Source organism: Daphnia carinata, chromosome 1, assembly GCF_022539665.2.
Source record: "Daphnia carinata strain CSIRO-1 chromosome 1, CSIRO_AGI_Dcar_HiC_V3, whole genome shotgun sequence".
Taxonomy (NCBI): domain Eukaryota; kingdom Metazoa; phylum Arthropoda; class Branchiopoda; order Diplostraca; family Daphniidae; genus Daphnia; species Daphnia carinata.
In genome coordinates this window covers 538,853-556,657 of record NC_081331.1, presented here as the reverse complement: position 1 = coordinate 556,657, position 17,805 = coordinate 538,853, and the positions used below count along the sequence as shown (strand labels likewise).

General features: G+C 40.9%; 4 protein-coding genes across 5 annotated transcripts; 2 read left to right on the top strand and 2 right to left on the bottom strand.

The window, feature by feature from the left end:
- The first annotated feature begins 640 nt into the window (after positions 1–640).
- On the top strand, positions 641–5,399 carry LOC130692243 (uncharacterized). The gene is made up of 14 exons (XM_057515318.1): positions 641–785; positions 1,169–1,367; positions 1,530–1,793; positions 1,852–1,938; positions 2,002–2,191; positions 2,263–2,377; positions 2,445–2,572; positions 2,643–3,110; positions 3,176–3,322; positions 3,389–3,474; positions 3,534–3,917; positions 4,003–4,324; positions 4,387–5,100; positions 5,186–5,399. The coding sequence occupies exons 2-14, from the start codon at positions 1,260–1,262 to the stop codon at positions 5,191–5,193; spliced, it is 3,021 nt and encodes a 1,006-aa protein (XP_057371301.1). The 5' UTR covers positions 641–785; positions 1,169–1,259; the 3' UTR covers positions 5,194–5,399.
- Positions 5,400–6,175: 776 nt separating this feature from the next.
- On the bottom strand, positions 6,176–7,438 carry LOC132088557 (nucleoredoxin-like protein 2). Of its 2 annotated transcripts, none has more exons than XM_059497471.1 (5): positions 7,416–7,438; positions 7,049–7,166; positions 6,933–6,978; positions 6,715–6,842; positions 6,176–6,656 (listed from the first exon to the last, which is right to left on the bottom strand). In XM_059497471.1, the coding sequence occupies exons 2-5, from the start codon at positions 7,159–7,161 to the stop codon at positions 6,518–6,520; spliced, it is 426 nt and encodes a 141-aa protein (XP_059353454.1). In that variant the 5' UTR covers positions 7,162–7,166; positions 7,416–7,438; the 3' UTR covers positions 6,176–6,517. The 2 variants fall into 2 exon arrangements, with proteins under 2 accessions (XP_059353454.1, XP_059353453.1); XM_059497470.1 differs by lacking the exon at positions 7,416–7,438 and adding an exon at positions 7,269–7,328.
- Positions 7,439–8,360: 922 nt separating this feature from the next.
- On the top strand, positions 8,361–15,574 carry LOC130692287 (hypoxia up-regulated protein 1-like). Its single transcript, XM_057515369.2, is given in 24 exon segments — positions 8,361–8,610; positions 8,706–8,843; positions 8,901–9,166; positions 9,244–9,419; positions 9,482–9,689; positions 9,748–9,973; positions 10,040–10,348; positions 10,409–10,814; positions 10,884–11,055; positions 11,128–11,293; positions 11,371–11,634; positions 11,704–11,811; positions 11,875–12,089; positions 12,162–12,192; positions 12,643–12,842; positions 13,157–13,424; positions 13,489–13,920; positions 13,983–14,133; positions 14,204–14,480; positions 14,482–14,670; positions 14,725–14,949; positions 15,008–15,204; positions 15,264–15,355; positions 15,418–15,574. Coding segments are annotated over 23 exon segments (4,755 nt in total). The 5' UTR covers positions 8,361–8,610; positions 8,706–8,714; the 3' UTR covers positions 15,466–15,574.
- A 17-nt stretch (positions 15,575–15,591) lies between these two features.
- Positions 15,592–17,660, bottom strand: LOC130692288 (T-box-containing protein TBX6L-like). Its single transcript, XM_057515370.2, has 6 exons — positions 17,418–17,660; positions 17,109–17,328; positions 16,777–17,041; positions 16,568–16,714; positions 16,394–16,502; positions 15,592–16,326 (listed from the first exon to the last, which is right to left on the bottom strand). The coding sequence occupies exons 1-6, from the start codon at positions 17,512–17,514 to the stop codon at positions 15,836–15,838; spliced, it is 1,329 nt and encodes a 442-aa protein (XP_057371353.1). The 5' UTR covers positions 17,515–17,660; the 3' UTR covers positions 15,592–15,835.
- Positions 17,661–17,805: the final 145 nt, after the last annotated feature.

Sequence of the window (17,805 nt, the reverse complement as noted above, 5' to 3'; positions counted from 1 at the left end):
ACGCCGAGAGACAGGCAGCAAATGTTCAGTAGCTAGCGCCATCTTAAGGCATCAAATATTTTCGCCTTCATTTCAATAGCTTTCTCGATGAATACCCCTAAAGGCAGATTATTTGCAACAATAGTCTAGTCATCCAATCTACTAGAAGATTTCGATAAGTGTAGTTGGAAATCGCTCCTCTTCAGTCTGCCGTCCCGGAACTATTTACAAGGTATTGCCTGAGCTGTACTATGCGATGAGAATGCATGTTTCCTTAACTAGTATGAATCTTGTAGTATCTATTCTTTACATGGTTAACAATAAAGAGTTCAAAACGATTGACAATCTTTTCAATTTTTGGCGTGAAATAAATGATTAATGTCACTTTATTTTAAAGTTTAGCCGTGTTTATTTTTAGATTACACACGCACCATTTGACTACCATACTTTAAATAGAAAGCCTTAAGGACTTGCAGCAAGATGGTGTTGCTTAACACTCAAAGCCCGAAGGGCAATATTCCTCTTACTATAAATTACAAATAAATCGTTAAACACTGAATTGCAATATATGAATGATTAATAGAACTGCAATTATTTTCACGAAACGTATTCACTAGTCGCTTAAAAATTATATAGGACTAAACATAGGATTTGGAGAAGAAACATGTCCCTGCCGATACAGCATCCTATGGTTTAGTACATTCATCCGGGCTCCTTTTCAGCGCAGTCGCAGAAGTCACTCTTCTTTTTTGAGGCACTCACATCCCGTATAACCGAAGTTTCCACTAAATATTCTGCATTTACAGGTAAACATTGTGTGGCAAATGGAAAAGGAAATTGGAGTTCTTTAACTGGAATAGTTATGCGCGTTCAAGTATTTGATGTGCTTCACCCGAACAGGAGTTCATTGTAGCAACTGCAAACGGATTTATTTTGGATTGTGACTTTTTGGGCAAGAATGTATCTAGGTCGGGGCCGTGAGATTGGATGGCGAAATTTTTGGCGTTTAGGACACTGATAGTTAATATTAATCATACAATACTGATTTTATTATGCCACAGTTCCAGGTTTTATGCTAATTTTTAGTATTTAGACATTTGGAGGGCAAGATTGTATACTGACCTTCAGTAAAACAAAGTTGTGTGTTCTGACATAAGTCTATAATTTTTTTATTTCTTTTTGTTTACAGACTTTTCAGTAAAGCAGCCCCAGCTTCAGACCAGCTTCAGAACTACGACATAACTTTTAGCTATCTCTTCATTTACTTCTGGAAAACCAAAATGTCTTCGCTAAATCACAGTGGAGAAGAATCCTCTGAGTGCCCTCTCTGTATGGAACCTCTTGAAATGGATGACCTTAGCTTCTACCCTTGCACTTGTGGATACCAGGTCATTTTTTGCATCTTTATTCAGTACAGTGAAAAAATTGAATTGCCATAGAAACAATCTGGAATTGGCATTAGAACAGACTAATGAACTAGTGTTTAACAAAACAGAGATAGAACACACTTCATACAACTATCCACACTGATGGAATACTTTGTTTACTAGATATGTCGGTTTTGTTGGCATCGGATAAGGACAGATGAAAATGGGTTGTGCCCTGCTTGTCGGAAAGCATACCCAGAAAATCCAGCTGATTTCAAACCTCTTTCGACTCAAGAGATGCACAGAATCAAAGCTGAGAAGCGTCAGAAAGATCAACAAAAAAAACAGAAAGCAACAGAAAATAGAAAACATCTTGCTAATGTGAGGGTGGTTCAGAGGAATTTGGTTTTTGTGGTTGGACTCTCTCCACGACTAGCTGACCCAGAGGTAATTTTACTGAATTGCAGTCTGATAATCAGTCTTAAATGTTCACATTATATCATAGGTTTTGAAACGGCATGAGTACTTTGGTAAGCTTGGGAAGATACACAAGGTAGTCATCAATCATAGCACTCAATATGCAGGTTCTCAGGTATTACAGAAAAACATTATTTATTTGCCCCCATTAAATGCAAACTTTATGCTGTTTCTGTAGGGGCCAAGTGCTAGTGCCTATGTAACTTACATACGAGGAGAAGACGCTTTACGAGCGATACAGTCGGTTAATAATATTAGCGTCGACGGTAGAACTTTAAGGGCGTCCTTAGGAACCACTAAATACTGTTCACATTTTATGAAAAACCAAGTGTGTCCTAAACCAGATTGTATGTACCTTCACGAAATTGGTAAGTTGAATTATCTTTTTTTTTTCTCCCATGAACTGCGATGAGTCTGATTCATTTGCATAATAAAATAGGTGACGATGCAGCTAGTTTCACCAAAGAAGAGATGCAGCAAGGCAAACATACGGACTATGAGAGGCTATTGCATGAGCAACTCTTGTCGCCCTGTCAAAACCATAAAGAGGGCCGGTAATGTTCATGATGTGACTTTGCATGTTACACACGTTGCTGATCTATGAGTTATTATAATAAGCAGGAAAGCGTCGGCATCGCCTCCATTGAAAGAGGGAGCTTCAAATGCAACACACAGTGGACCTAAAGACGGTTGGCCTTCCCTGCCTCCCGGTTGTTCCACGGCCAATTCTTCTAGCCTTAATACCTCAGGTAAATGTCACGCAGTTTTATCTATTTCGGCGTGATACCTATGGAACTGAAAAGATGCAATTGATTTCAGGTAAAGTTGTCGCGCCGATTGCCAAGAATGAACCACCATTGACCAAAGAGAAGAGCGGGAAAATCAAAGGAAAGCCAGCACAGCAACCCCCAGTTAATTTGCCAGTGGCCGTCGTTCAACCGGAGGAACCTAGTTTGCCTCAAGCTAAGACGAACGGTTCAAATCGCAAGGCAAAAGAGAAAACAGTTGTGACTCCCGTGTTACCTCCTGTGTTAAATCCGACTGCTCCTGTCCCGACACAACCAACGAAACCGGAACGACAAAGGTCAACCTCGCTTTCTCCGGCCCTCTCTTCCTCCTCCAATCCTACACCACCACCCATTTCATCCTCGTCTTCGCCGTCATCCTCTCAAGACAGCGGCTTTTTGCCTTCAATTCAGCATCAGTTCGAAATTCTCAAACAAGGCGCTTCGATGGCTGCAGAAGAAGAGGAGATCGATAGAGCAAGAGATGAGGCCGAGGATTTCGGTAAGTGCAAACATTTTAGCTCGTTTTTTTTTCAGTCAACATTTTACATTTTTCCTCCTTTCTAGACCCTGCAGGAAATAAAGTGTCGGTCAATTCCTCTAGTTTCGCACACTCCATTCTCGATAATAACAGTAGTAACAGCCACAGCTTCTTCTCAACTGGTCCACTCCCAGCCTACACAGCGCGATCAAATGGCACATCACCCGCTGGCTGTAAGTCTTTCTTCTTGAAACGTTATCTGAAATCTTATTGAACTGTTCTCTTAACTATTTGGATAGGTTGGTTAGCGAATGGTGCTGAAGAAGAGTCAATTACCTCTTCACTCCCTAATCAAAGTGCAGCCGATTGGCAATTGGCGTTTAACGTAAGCCACACGTGTACCCTTCTCTTTCGTTATTACAGTTTTTTCTTTTGCGTTATCAGGATCTGGCATCGTCTTCACGCCTGGTTCCCAATGTGGCCCCAGTGGAAGATCCCAGCAGTCATCAGCAAAAGAACACTGACGACGACCTAGGATTCGATCCCTTCCACGAAACGCAGAAGGCTTTGGCCGAAATGCTTGAAAAAGAGTCCATCTCAAGCCTCCCCAACGGTTCGGCGTACAGCAATACCAACGGCTGTAGCAATCTGGGTTACTCTGGTCCCGTCCAGAGTTTATATTCCAACCCTCCCGTTCCGCCATCAATGGCCCGACACAGTCCAAGCTTTAGTCCTTTAGGGTTAGGACTTGGGCTGGGCGTCGGCGTAGCACCGCAGCCACAACCGACGCGTACAAGAATTCCTCCTCCGGGTTTCAATCCGACTCAGGTTCTGCGGATTATTTTAATCTCAGTTTTTTTATTCCTTGTAGTCTGAAAGAAGTATTCATTTTGTTTATTTTGCTTGGTTTTAGCATCTCGCTGGGTCGGTGAATCAAGGTGGTGTCAATCACTTTGGTTTGAGCCTTCCGAACCTCAGCTCAAATCGGCCAATGAATCGCCTGGACATGGGCACCAGTAAAATGTTGCCATTTATGAACAATCAGAGCACAGCAAACGGCGGTGTGAATGGTCCTTCGACAGGGTACGGTCCCCGTCATTATCACGAGTCACCGTCGTTAGGTTTGGGAATGTCAGGAATCGGAGGCATGAGCAGCGGTGGCATGTCGTCAAACATGAGTTACATGGGCGGTCAAAATGGTTCGCTAAGTCATATGTCAAACAACAAGCCTCAAGGTGGTGCTATTTTTAGTTATTTTCCCTCAAATGAATTTGACGATTTGTTCCATCGTTTGTAGGATATAATAGTGGAATGGGAAGCAACATGCCCTATTCCAACGGGAGCAATAGCCTTGGCCTTGGAACAAGTGGTATTGGCGATGCGGCACCAACCATGAAAGACTGGCAAGACGGGCTTCGTGCGCTCTTTCCTAACGTGAACATTTCCATGGGTAATGGAGGTGTTTCTAGCAGTAACGGCAGCAGTAACAACAGCAGTAGTCGTATGGGTGCCTTTCCTCCGGGACTATCTGGCCTCGGCAATGGTCAACAACAACAGCAGATGCACCATCAACAGCATCAACATCAAATGGCTCAACAACCAAACAATCTGGCCACCAAAGGCTGGAGAAACAATGTTTCCGATTGGACTTCCCTCGATCCCGCCATCGTCTCTAGTGGTCAGATAACCGAATCACGATCCGACTCGCCGCCACATTGGCTTCGTTCGCTGGAACAGTTGACAGAAACCGGAAACAGTCCGGCGCAGCAGCAGCCTCCCTCCAACCCTTCCAATCTTTTTGGCCTGGCCAATTCAACTCACTACACTTTGCCTTCGCTAGCTGGCCGTAGTAACGTCACACCCGCATCCGGTCTGGACGGATTGAATTCCATGGGCTCTTTCTGGCCACCGTCGGTCTCCCACACTACCCCCTCCATGCCTCCTCCTGGTTTCAGTCACATCAGACCTACTCCCAAAACAGCAGCAACGGCAGAGACACACAAAATTGACAGTAAGTCATCCCTCATCCATCCATTGACTCTTAGCTCGTACTAGACTCATCCGACGTCCGTTTTTCGCATTTTTTCTGATTACAGATCTCTGAGGTTGGCGTTTGCCTAGGTGTTGCATTTGTTAGGGATTGGCAGTGATACTATCGTTATTTTGAAATCCTTTTGTGTCTAATTCCTGTTCACATTTTTTTTTGTTTAATTTATCCTCAAATTTCTGATATGTTCGACTTCGACTCCCCTCTGCTCTTCTTATTATCTTTTCTCTTCTCTCCGCTACAGTACATCCCGTTCATCTTTTCTATTGGCCTTCGTCTTTCTACCTTCCTATCCTCATATCCTTTCTATTGGTTTTGGTTTTTTATTTTACATCCATCAAAAGAAGTTTAATTTAGAAGAAGTTGAAACATTCGGGAATCGGTTCTTTTCCTTCAAATAAAAAGAATTGAGGAAACGTTTGACTTAAGGAGGATCAAGTTTCTTGCACAAGATATTATAATTTCCTTTTGGGATGTTTGAGTGAACCGAAACTGTTTTCTTTGCATGTTGCAACTTTCTCGTTACTCGTTTTTGGTACAGCGTAATAGCTACCTAGAACATCCAAGATTTCTTGCTTTGCAAAACACCAATCAAGCAAGATTGATCTACTCCCAAAAGCCAATGTTGCCCTGCAAGGAAACATCGGATCGCGAAACCAAGAGTGCGTTCAGTCGACGTGCAGATCGCATGAAGAAACAGGAAAAATACCTTCCCCAATATCTCGCTTTCTCAATATCTCTACTTTCTTTCTTATTTTCATCCCATTCCCTTTTTTTTCCGGGAGGAAAGGTCTTGGTTGACCTGACATTTGATCGATAAAGAAAATGTTGGCCCTGTTTCGGCGCCGATGTGAAACAGAGAAGAACAAGTGTTCAGAACTGATGGCTTGTTGGAAATGCTGATTCAGAGAATAAACAAAATCATGAATTTAATGTTTTTAAAATATTTTTATAGTAGTATTTATATATACTTTATATATACTTATTATACTTTCGCAAAAGTTGCCCTCACTATACTGTAACACAAAGAACGATGTGGTATAAAGAAAGGGGATTTTATTTCTCAACACTTACATTCGGGAAGGGTTATGAATTTTCGGACTCTATATACGATGTGTACTGGTAGTCTTCAAAAACCATGGATGCTGTCGATTGTGCGTAGCTCACCAGATTAGATATCGTTGAATAGTTCAGTAGTAATCACTGGTATTGGTAAAGCACACACTTTTTAATATAAAGCTTTGATTTCTGGGGACAGTTTGTCGACATACAATTTGATTGCATATACCGATTCCTTATATAGTACATAGTGAAATTGGTATACAGCTATTGGTTGGAGAGAAGGGTATGTGATGACATTATTTTTTGCAGTCTGATGGGACTATTTTCTCCATTGTTGAAGACAACCGGTACCAAGGCGATGAACATCGCTTCTTCCATCCTTGGTGATAACAGTTCCATTTTTCTTAACCACAACAAGGCAAGGAATTCCACTGACATTATACTTTGCTTTTAGAGCCCTGAAAATGTTTAGAAATTAAATGTGGTGTAAATACCTAAAATAGTTTTTTTGTTTACGCTGAAAGTTGATTTCCCCATGGTGTAGCAAGCCAATCAGCATGTGACTCTTGCATGTATTGCATCATGTCATTTTCACTGCGATCTGAAGAGATAAAGATGCATTCTACTCCATCATCAGGCAAGTCCTTGGTTCCAAAGATAAAACAAAGATACTGATTAGCTTTGATACCTCTATGCAGGGAAGAACAATTTTTCTTTAATGAAAAGAATCTTACTCTATAGAAATCTGCCAGTATTGGAGTAAACATACGACAAGGAGGACTGCAAAATGTGTTGGTAAAAACATTTACTTATGAAATACAAAGAAAAAGAATTTATATCTAGCTCTTACCACCAGTGAGCTGAAAAGTAATAGCAAATAATATCCTTGTTCTGAAGAGCTACTTCAGCTGAAATAGATTGTCGTTGCTTGTTCACAAGCACCTGTCCTTGGAGCATATCCATCTTATCTGTAGAAAGAGTAATAATTTGTATTATGAAATACTACTGTTAGTAGTGTTTGGCTGGCGAGTAGAACAAAAAATTTTAATGAACAGTTAACTGCTGGTAACGACAAGGACTACGAGACACGACTGCAAGTCTGCAGTTAAGCAAAAAATGCTATTTAATGTCCCAATTAACACCTAAACACGCATCTAATTTTATTTATGAAATTTTTCCAAGTTGCAACAGTCGATGTGGGTAGATGTGGTGGTTACCTTCGGTAGCAGCTTTAATCTCGCTAAGCTAAGCTTAATAACGCAACAGCGGTCTGCTTCGATGTACTCTTAACATCAGGCACTTCAAAAAACTAAAAACGACGATGCCTGATACTAAAAGATAACTTTGTGATAACCTAAATAACTAAAAAATAAATGTTCTGAGAAGCATACTGAAAAGTTAAAGGTAGGCTACAGTATTGACGTCAAACTGTCGCGTTAGACAAGCTGATCCACACAATCATTTTAAAAATTAAGTTGCCAACTGTCTGCATATCACCATTCTTAGACTCCACGATGATCTTTCCTTTACTCACTTCAGGTGAGCATACATATCGATAACCTAATATACAGCCATTAAAACGCCCAAACTGTCATTTTCCAAGCGTGTATGTAACCTCGTATGCCATTTCATCAATGTGTAACATTTCAAAAGGTGTAAAATTGTCCTCATTCCTTATGCTGAATTATCTGCCAAATCGATTTTTTTAGAAAAAAGGGACCAACAAAAAATATTACTTTGGCAGATTCTAGAATTTTATTTTTTCTTAGTATACTCACCGTTAAACAGTCAAAAGTTAAATATCTGTTTTACCAACATTTAATTAACTCATCATTCCTCTTTATCCAGAAGCCGAGTTGCATGGCACTTTTAAAAGCGGGAAAAATGTTTTCGTTTCCAGAGATATATGTTGCACATAGGCCCAGCAGCCAGCCAATCAGAAAAATCCACGCGATTTTGCGCTGTTTCGTTTAGCGTGATGCAATAAGTAGTACATCTTTTTATTTTTAATAGAGAAACTATTTTGTCTCTGTTCTATTGAGATATTTATGCAAGAGCATATGTTTATTTCTGTAGTAATAAGAAGTATTGAAATTCCTAGTCTAAAAGCTAAACTAAGTTAACTGTACCTTGTTTCTTCTACAGACATTAGACGTCCAGCAGGCACCAACCATTCCTGGAGCGACTCGCGCACCTTCAATCACCATTTGACACGTGGCAACGTTTGATATCATTGAGTGTAGTGTCATCGTTGCACGATTTTATTGTTGCAGTTGCCGGTAGAGTAAGAAGTCTAAGAACTTCAGTTTAATACGTGGATCTAAGAATAATGCAAGACTTGATCTAATTTTCGTGAACGTGTTTACAGTTTGTCGCTCAAATCTTCAGTTTGAGAATTAATTTATTGTTTTTGTAAGTTAATTAGTTTGATTATTTTCTAGGGAAATAGTTTGTCAAATACTTGTTTGACACTTTTGAAGTATTTAACTTGTTTTCTTTTGACACAGGTAAAGAAAATGGCACGGTCACAATTTCTTTGTTTAAGCCTGCTTGCATTATGTGCCGTATCCTGGAATCCAGTGCAAGGATTGGCAGTTATGAGTGTGGACTTTGGAAGTGAATGGATGAAAATTGCAATTGTTTCGGTCAGTTATGAATATACCTATCCTTTCTTAAATGTCTATTATAATAATATTTTATAGCCTGGTGTACCTATGGAAATTGTTCTCAATAAAGAATCAAAGAGGAAAACTCCTGTTGCCATTGCATTCCGCAATGATGAGCGAACTGTTGGAGAAGATGCATACAATATTGGAGTGAAATTCCCTCCCAATATGTACTTCTATCTTCTAGAACTCTTGGGGAAAAGTATTGACAATCCACTTGTCCAACTTTATCAGAAAAGATTTCCATATTATAATATTGTGGAGGATCCTGAAAGGAAGACATTGCTTTTTCAACATGATAGGTGGTTTACTTTCCCCATTATTTAAGTTAAAATGAATTATAATTAGGATGTTGAAAACATGTTTCATTTTTATTCAGTGAAACAAAATTCAGCCCAGAAGAACTTGTTGCCATGATTTTGACAAAAGCGAAGGAATACGCTGAAAGCTTTGCGCAGCAACAAATTTCAGAAACTGTAATAACTGTACCTGCGTTCTTTGGTCAAGCAGAACGCAGGGCAATGTTGAAGGCCGCAGAACTTGCCGGAATCAAAGGTATCGAGCAAAACTTGGTCATTTAATAAATTTATCTTAAATGAATTCCGTGTTGTTTGCAGTACTACAACTTATCAACAGCAACACTGCCGCAGCCTTGGACTATGGTATTTTCCGGCGAAAGGATTTCAATGAAACTGCCCAGAATATCCTCTTCTACGACATGGGCGCCTCAAGCACCGTAGCTACAGTTGCTAGCTACCAAGTTGTTAAGACGAAAGAAAAGGGTTACGCAGAATATCATCCACAAGTTAGCGTGATTGGTCTTGGGTATGTTATCAGGCTAATTTCGATTCGACGGGTTCGCTAATCTCATTGCAATCTGCAGCTATGATCGCACGCTCGGTGGTTTGGAAATCCAAATTAGGTTACGCGATTTTCTCGGCAAAGCTTTTAATGAAATGAAGAAAACTAAAACTGATGTATTCCAAAATCCGAGAGCTATGGCCAAACTATTTAAGGAAGCCGGAAGAGTAAAAAATGTTCTGAGTGCAAATGTCGATCATTACGCCCAAGTGGAAAACTTGCTTGATGAACAAGATTTTCGTTATCAGGTAAGAAAATTTCAGCAACTAAATGTCTTAAAAGAATCGTTTTTTACGTATAAGTACTTTTAATAGGTGACGCGCGAACAGCTGGAGAACCTCTGCTCTGACCTGTTTGAAAGAGTTACTGTTCCGATCGAGCGCGCATTGGCATCAGCAAAGCTTACTTTGGACGAAATAGGTCATATTATCATAGTAGGAGCTGGAACTCGTATGCCGAAGGTTCAAGAAGTTTTGACCGCATTCACGAAACGGGAACTTGGCAAGAATTTGAATGCGGACGAAGCTGCAGCGTTGGGTGCCGTTTATCGAGCAGCCGACTTGAGCACTGGTTTCCAGGTTAAGAAATTCATGACGAAAGATGCCGTGGTGTTTCCCATCGAGGTACGGTCGACCATCTGCATTAATAGTTTAGAAACTAAAGCAATCCACCTGGCAAATTAGGTCGATTTCGAACGTGAGCTAGATGCCGGAGAGGACAACAAAAAAGTTGTTAAAATTGTACGTCGAACGCTATTCCCTGCCATGAACCCCTATCCACAGAAAAAGGTTCTGACGTTCAATAAGCACCATGAAGACTTTACCTTCTACGTCAATTACGGAAATATGTCATCTTTGCCGGAATCGGAAGTAGCCGTTATAGGGTCGACTAACTTGACCAGAGTGCAACTTAGTGGCATAGCCATTGGTTTGGCTAAGCACCAAGATGACGGTGCCGAATTCAAGGGCATAAAAGCGCACTTTTCTATTGATGATAGTGGACTGCTTGGTCTTAGCACAGTTGAAAGTACGTTCGAAAAAATCCATCCTGTCGTTGAAGAACAACCTGAAGCTGCAAATAACACTCAAGGTACTATATGTACTTCTATCTTCACATTTTATCTTCTGTTTATAACGCTGTTAAATTTGATTTGATAAGCCGACGGAACGAACAGTACAGAGGGCTCCAATTCTACAGAAAAGAATAACACTAGTACTAAACAAGAAAAGAAACCAAAAGTTGAAATCATAAAAGAAGAGATTAGCAAAACAGAATTTGTCCTTGATCTTCAGGATCTTACTGGTGCATCTCTCACCCTGGTCCAGAAAAGGTAATAAGTTTTACAAATGCTAAGAAGAATAACCTAACATTTACTAACTCCGATTTTTATTTTCCTGCAAAGAATTAACGAATTGAACGAAAAGGATCGCGCTCGCAAAGAAAAAGAAATAGCACAGAATAATCTAGAGACTTTCATTCTGGAAATCCAGGATAAATTGAGCCAGGAAGAATTTCAGGCACTTGTGACTGAAGAAGACCGCACAAAAATTTTGGAAAAATGCTCTGAAGTACGTTTTTTTTTTTTTTTTGCTAATAACATATATTGCTCTGTCATTTCTAAATTTTGAACCGAATGATAATTTAGACTTCAGAGTGGCTCTATGACGATGGGAGCGATGTTGAAGCAAAGGAATATCAGAAAAAGCTGCAAGTGTTGAAAGATCTTACTGGCGAAATGTTCGAGAGACACCGTGAACATCGAGACCGACCTGAGGTTATCGCAGCATTCAAAAACGCCCTGAATGTTTCAACACATTTTTTGAGTAAGTTAAGAAACGCTACTCCCGATGAAAAATATCTAGATGACGACGATCTCGACGGACTGGAAACGCTTCTTGAAGATAACCAAGTATGATACTACACCAAAAATATTTTCTTTTCTATTGGTTGTATAACGTTTCGAATATTCACGTGGCAGTCCTGGTTGGATAAGAAAATGCTGGCGCAAAAAGACGCACCGTTATACGAGGCTCCTGTTCTCACGCTTAGGGCTATCGCAGAAAAAATGAATACTATGGATAAAGAGGTAAAAGAAAAACAAACAAGGGAAATCAGTTTTAAACGGTGCTTTACTAATGTTAATGTTCAGGTAAAAATGCTTGTGAACAAAGCAAAAAATGCACGAACAAAACGTCTGAAAGAGTTAGCTGAGAAACTAAAGGAGTTCGACAAGAAGGCCAACGATACCACGGATGAAGCGAAAAAAGAAAGTGCCGAAAAGAAAGACAAAGACGCAGAAGACACAAAAGGAGACAGTGAAACTGAACAATCTACTAATCCTTTAGAAGATGATCATGTTGAACTGTAACTTTTTGCGAGACATGAACATCTAGGTTTTTTGAAGAATTTTTCTCGTATCTTTTTTTTTATGAAGAGAAATTTTTCTCTCCAAATAAGTCCCTTTCTTGTGAGTAACTGGCCGGGTACATTCCTTTTTTTTTGTTAGCTGTATGCATGCATGTCAGCCCACTACGTCGTTTTTTACCCGCTAGGAAGGGACGTCTCTAGGTAAAATACACTGACTTTCAACGACCATGATTTGTTCATCAACGGCCAGGAAAAAAATCGATCAGTAATGCAAGAATAAGTCGATTTATCAATATGTTTTCTTAACCGTATCCCGGACTCCGGCTGTATGCGACACAAAGCATTCCCTAGCAGACGATCGTTGATCAGGCATTTGGTGTTGTGAGTAGGCATTGGATTCATTTGCATCAATCGTCGTAGTACACATGTTTTAGTCAAACGATTTTATCTATTCTATTGGAGTTACGTCGGTGGCCAAGTAAAAGGAATTCAAATCATAGCCCATATTTCTTTTACTGAATGAGTATCAATTGTATGAAGAATCCATCAGAACGCCATGGCAGTGCCGCGACGTGGAGTACTTCGACATCACAAACAGCTAGCTGAAGCCGAAGTAAAAGATAAATTCGAAGATTTGTTAGTGTTTGGATACGCCTGCAAATTGTTTCGGGACGACGAGAAAGCAGCGGAAATTGATCAAGGGAAACTGCTAATACCATGGATGGGAGATGATTCAATCAAGATTGATAGGTGAGCGTGGCTCAAACATTTTATATTCCCTTCTTGCTTCCCTGATAGGATTGGTCCTGATGCTTCTTTGAAATAATTTATCCTCACTAATGTGTCAGACTCTACTCCAACAGGATTTATTGGGTGCGCTTAGATTCAAAGACAAAATTTCTGAGCTGAATTGTTGCCCAACATCTGCAGCACAAGTTTTGGATTACTTGAACAATGAAGGTTTGGATCGAATTGTGTTGTTTTTCCTCAGTGTGTGCTGATTGCTGCCTTTTCTGTGGTATCAGATTCTTTGTTAACTTGTTTTATTTTCTTCAAATTTACAGGTATGATGCGCGAGGCACGTTGTTTGACCTGAAATCGCACGAAACCCCCCAAGGCGGCTACGATCGCACCGAAGGGCTTACGTCTGAAGAAAAGCGCATTGAGAGATTGTGTGATGAGGAACGCTATTTCGCACTTTATAAAGATGAAGAGGAAGAGGCTGTCATTAAAGAAGAGGAAATCAAAAGGCTTAACCAAGAACTGAATGAAGTAACATCTGAGGAAGTTTCGTATCATCAGGTTCCCTTTAGCTACAACACCTCTTCTGAGGTTCGTATCTTTTCCTTTCCATATGAAAATATATAAAGCTTAACTAAAGGTATTGTCAAAACAGGCCGATGGTCCGAATTTGAGCCCAAAAGAAGCACCCCTTCAATCAACGCTTGGGCAGTTGGGTGATGCCGTCTACGTACCTCCACCTATGCTTGATGTACCACCAGACATCGTTGTGCCACCAACACAAAAGTTAGCAAGGATTGTCGAAAAAACTGCCAACTTTATTTCCTCTCATGGAACTCAAATGGAGATTATCGTCAAAGCCAAGCAGGCGAACAACCCCATGTTTCAGTTTCTACATTTTGACACCGCCTTGCATCCTTTTTACCGTCATATACTTGCAGCCATACGGAATGGAAGTTATGTCGTTCCAGCCGAAGATCCTGTCGAAAATGACGAGAAAGAAGAATGCAAAAACAATGGACATGTTAATGAATCTGACAGTGAAAACGAAAATTACTTACATCCTAGCTTACAACCTAAAGCTTCAGTCAGTTGATCAACTATCTGAAATCTGTTTACAAGTCAATCGTAACAATCTTAATGTTTCAGGAACAGGCTGTTCATCGTGCAATCGAGACAGATTCTACCGAAGATGTCCAGCCTATACAACCGTCACTGGACGTTCGTCTTCTAATGGATAAAACGGCAAGTTATATGTCACGCAATGGACGCCACCTTGAATCTGCTGTTCAAAGCAAAGGTACTACATTCGCCTGAATTCGTTTTTGATAAATGTTTTTAAAAATCTTTTCTTTATTATTTTCAACAAGGCGACCCACGTTTTGTTTTTCTCAACCCGGAACATGCTTTCCATGGTTATTACATTCAGAAACTATCCCTGTACAGTAGCATGAATCTGAACGTGGAAATAACCAAACAATCAGAAACACCCAACCAGTCCACAGATATAAAACTTGATGTCAGGGAGAAAAGCCCTGCAGAGCGTTGTGCTATTGATCCTGAACTTATGAAGACGGAACGTCGAAAAAAAGCTGCTTTATTCCTAGATCAAATGAAAAGGGACAAGGCTACAGGTACTAATAAACTTTATTACTTCAAAATTATCGAAAATATGTCCTTATTTTACTATATGTTAAGGTAAAAGTGCAATAGAAGATGCCGATCCGATAGGCATTGAATCTACAAGTAGCTCAACGAAAAATAGCAAATCGTGCAGTCCTGATGACATAGAGATCATTGGTGCAGTTTCTGGAGAGGGACGAGAAAGATCACGAAGGTGTGTTGTGTATATCGTTGCCTGTTGATAACAAAACTGACGTTTATTATTTAGCCGTTCGTTGTCTTGCTCTCCATCCGAAAGTCGGCCGGAAAGAAAACGACGAGATGTTCGTCGTCGTAGTCGGACACGCAGTCGAAGTCGAACACGACATCGAAGCGTGAGTCGAACAAGGCGACGAAGTAGAGAGAGAAGTCGAAGTCGTACTAGACCCGTTCGTAGAAGTCCTTCACCTGAAAGACGCAGACGTCAACATAAGAAACATCGCAGTCGTGACAGGTAGCTTTAGAAATGTTCCTATATTTTCACCTTTTTAATTTCGATTTATTTTCAACAGGCGCCGAAAGGAGAAGAAGAAACGCCACAGTCGTGATCGATTACGTAAGAAGCGTCGTCATCGATCTCGTAGTCGTTCAGCAAGTGATAGCCTCAGTCGAAGTAGAAGCCGAAGTAGAAGTCGTATGGACAGCAGTCGATCAGCCAGTGAGTCCAGGGTTTCACCGATTACGTCCGCTGTTCGTAAACTTGCAGCAGGTAAAAGGCCCTCTCGTTTTATGCATTTAAATTTTAAATTATAATTTTTTTTTTCATAGACGCTGCTGCTTCCAAGAGCTGTTCCGAGGCTTCGAGTCCACTGCCGTCGCAATTACTGACGATTCAGCCCGCTTTCGCGAAAATTGCTGAGGTAATTAAACCTTTGGGTTGTTACTTTAATTTCCTGAATTATTTAACCTTTTTTTATTACAGGGTATTCGAGCCAAGGTGATCGCCATGATTGAAGGCGATAAAAAGTAGCTGCATCCTAGAAGGGAAATGAAACCGGATATATGGCGTTTTTATTCGATCCTCCTGTTGCAACTAAATCAATAAATGGATAATAATTTTTTGCCTCTACCTTCAACTACGAATAAATGAATTAAATTGTTTTTTTTTGTTTTGCTTTGTGTGTAATAATCGATCAAAGAAATGACATGATCATGAAATCACTTTTTTCATTGTGCTAATAGAATATAACGATATTTGTGACATTTGTGTTTGATTATTCAACGTGAAAAATAATACAATTATCAACAGGAGTGCGGAGCGAAGGCACGTGATGCGGCATACCCCTTTGACTAGAGGGAATACACGAGAGAAAATAGAGGGACAACGAAGAACGTGTAAATTAAAACAATTTGTTTGCATTTGGAGTTCCAGTGAGTGAAGCCGAACTGGGGCCCGTCATCATCAGGTGATGGGGACCGTGCTGGAACATGGAAGAAAAGTGCATCATGGGGATCAAGGGCAAGTGGTGGGACCAGCCGGCCAGCCTTGGAGCAAAGACCGAAGAGTATGGATTGAGATGATGAGGATGTTGATGTCCACCAGCCATCCACGGATGCATCGCTGGATGAAGATGATGAAACGATGTTGGCTGATGTTGATGCATTTCCGGCTTGAAAACGATAGGTGCCGGGCTAGTTGTTTCTCCCACTAGACGGGCTATGGAGAAATTGGTGGAACATTTCACTGGCGATGTTACCGTCAACGAAGGTGGTGGTGTAACGGACTCTTGATGGACTCCCGGAGCCGTCGGTGGATTACATTCATCATCGGTGATGTTCAGTGATGAATGTGAACTCGACGCGCTGCTTGGACGCGATTTTTTACGATTATCTATGCAAATCAAACAGAAGAAATGAGTACAAAAAGATGTTCGAACAACATATTCAAATGATCTTACCAGGTGAGATGTCTCTTAATTGTCGCTTTTTCACACGCAGTTGGCCGTTCTCGCGAAATCCCTTGGCAAACGGATTGTTATCGATTTTCAATTGCGTCATTCGATCATTCTGCGATAACAAATAATTAATGTCAAAATGAAATTCGCTAAAAAAAAATCGTTTTGAAAACTTACAGCGTAGGCTGTGACAGCAATGAAACTGCAAACGTTGAAAGCCGCCGTGTTAATTGTGGTGGGCATTCCCCAATGAAGACTGGCATAATCTGATGCTGCAATGACGTGGATGCGTGGCACGTACTTGTGCATAGATGTGAGTACCAACTGTAGAACAAATCAATTATAATCTTTGTCTATGCAACGTTTTCTTATCACATTTTACGTACATGGCCTTGCTGATCCATCGTGTTGTTGGTTAACTTGACTTTCTGGAAAGACACTTCGTGTTTCATCCATTGAGCTCCGGTGGCCGGGCTGTCGGGATGTGTGTAAATCCGTGATGGCCATTGAGGTTCAGCCTTGCCGGAACGCAACCAACCCGCGTTGAAGCGGAATCGAGAATCATCGGCCAGGACGAGATCCAGAAGTACAAAGTACTTTGTGTTGGGATCCAAACCGCTTAAATTGACTTTTAATGTTGGGAACATTCGTCTAATTTCAAATTAAATTTCAGATTAAATGGCTGAAACAACAGCTGGATCACAAACGGCTGACGCACCTTCCCAACTTGGTGATGATCATTTCGGTGCCAATCTGGTGAAATTGCTGCCACAAATCGGCGTTTTCCAGAGAAATCTTGATGTTGGGATCGCTCTTGACGGAAGCGGCGGCAGCGGCGGCCAAATGACGATGGGCCATCATCGCTGCTGCCGAAGCACTGTGAGCTGCTGCTGAAGGAGGAAGTTGGTACGGCGATCCAGGGCCCATTGGAGGCAATTCTGTTGTTAATCGAATGAGAAATAAGTTAAATGTCAACAGGTGAGTTGAACGAACGAATCACTTGTTCGGTATGATTTATCAAACATACCGTAAGGTCTCCGTTCATTTGGAAATCGATTTCCGGCACTGATTGCCAATTGATGAATGTCATCCTCACGTGTATTAGATATCTTAGTCGCATCCATTTTATTTTCAAATGTCCTTTTGAGCACACACGAGCAAACAGTTGTTCACTACACACACAATGTCACACACACTCTGGTCAAATGTTTTTGACACACTTTGAAGAAGCAAATGCGGAAGACAACCGCACTGGGCTGAAATACTTGAACGACTGATGCTGGAGAGTGAAGACGATCCGATAGATATCATGTTTTTTTTTCGCAAGTCTCTAGTGGTGGAGACGGACCGTCGGAGCCCAAGATGGGGGTAGAGGAGCCCTTTGGGTGGGCCGCAAATAGGAAAAGGATACCTCC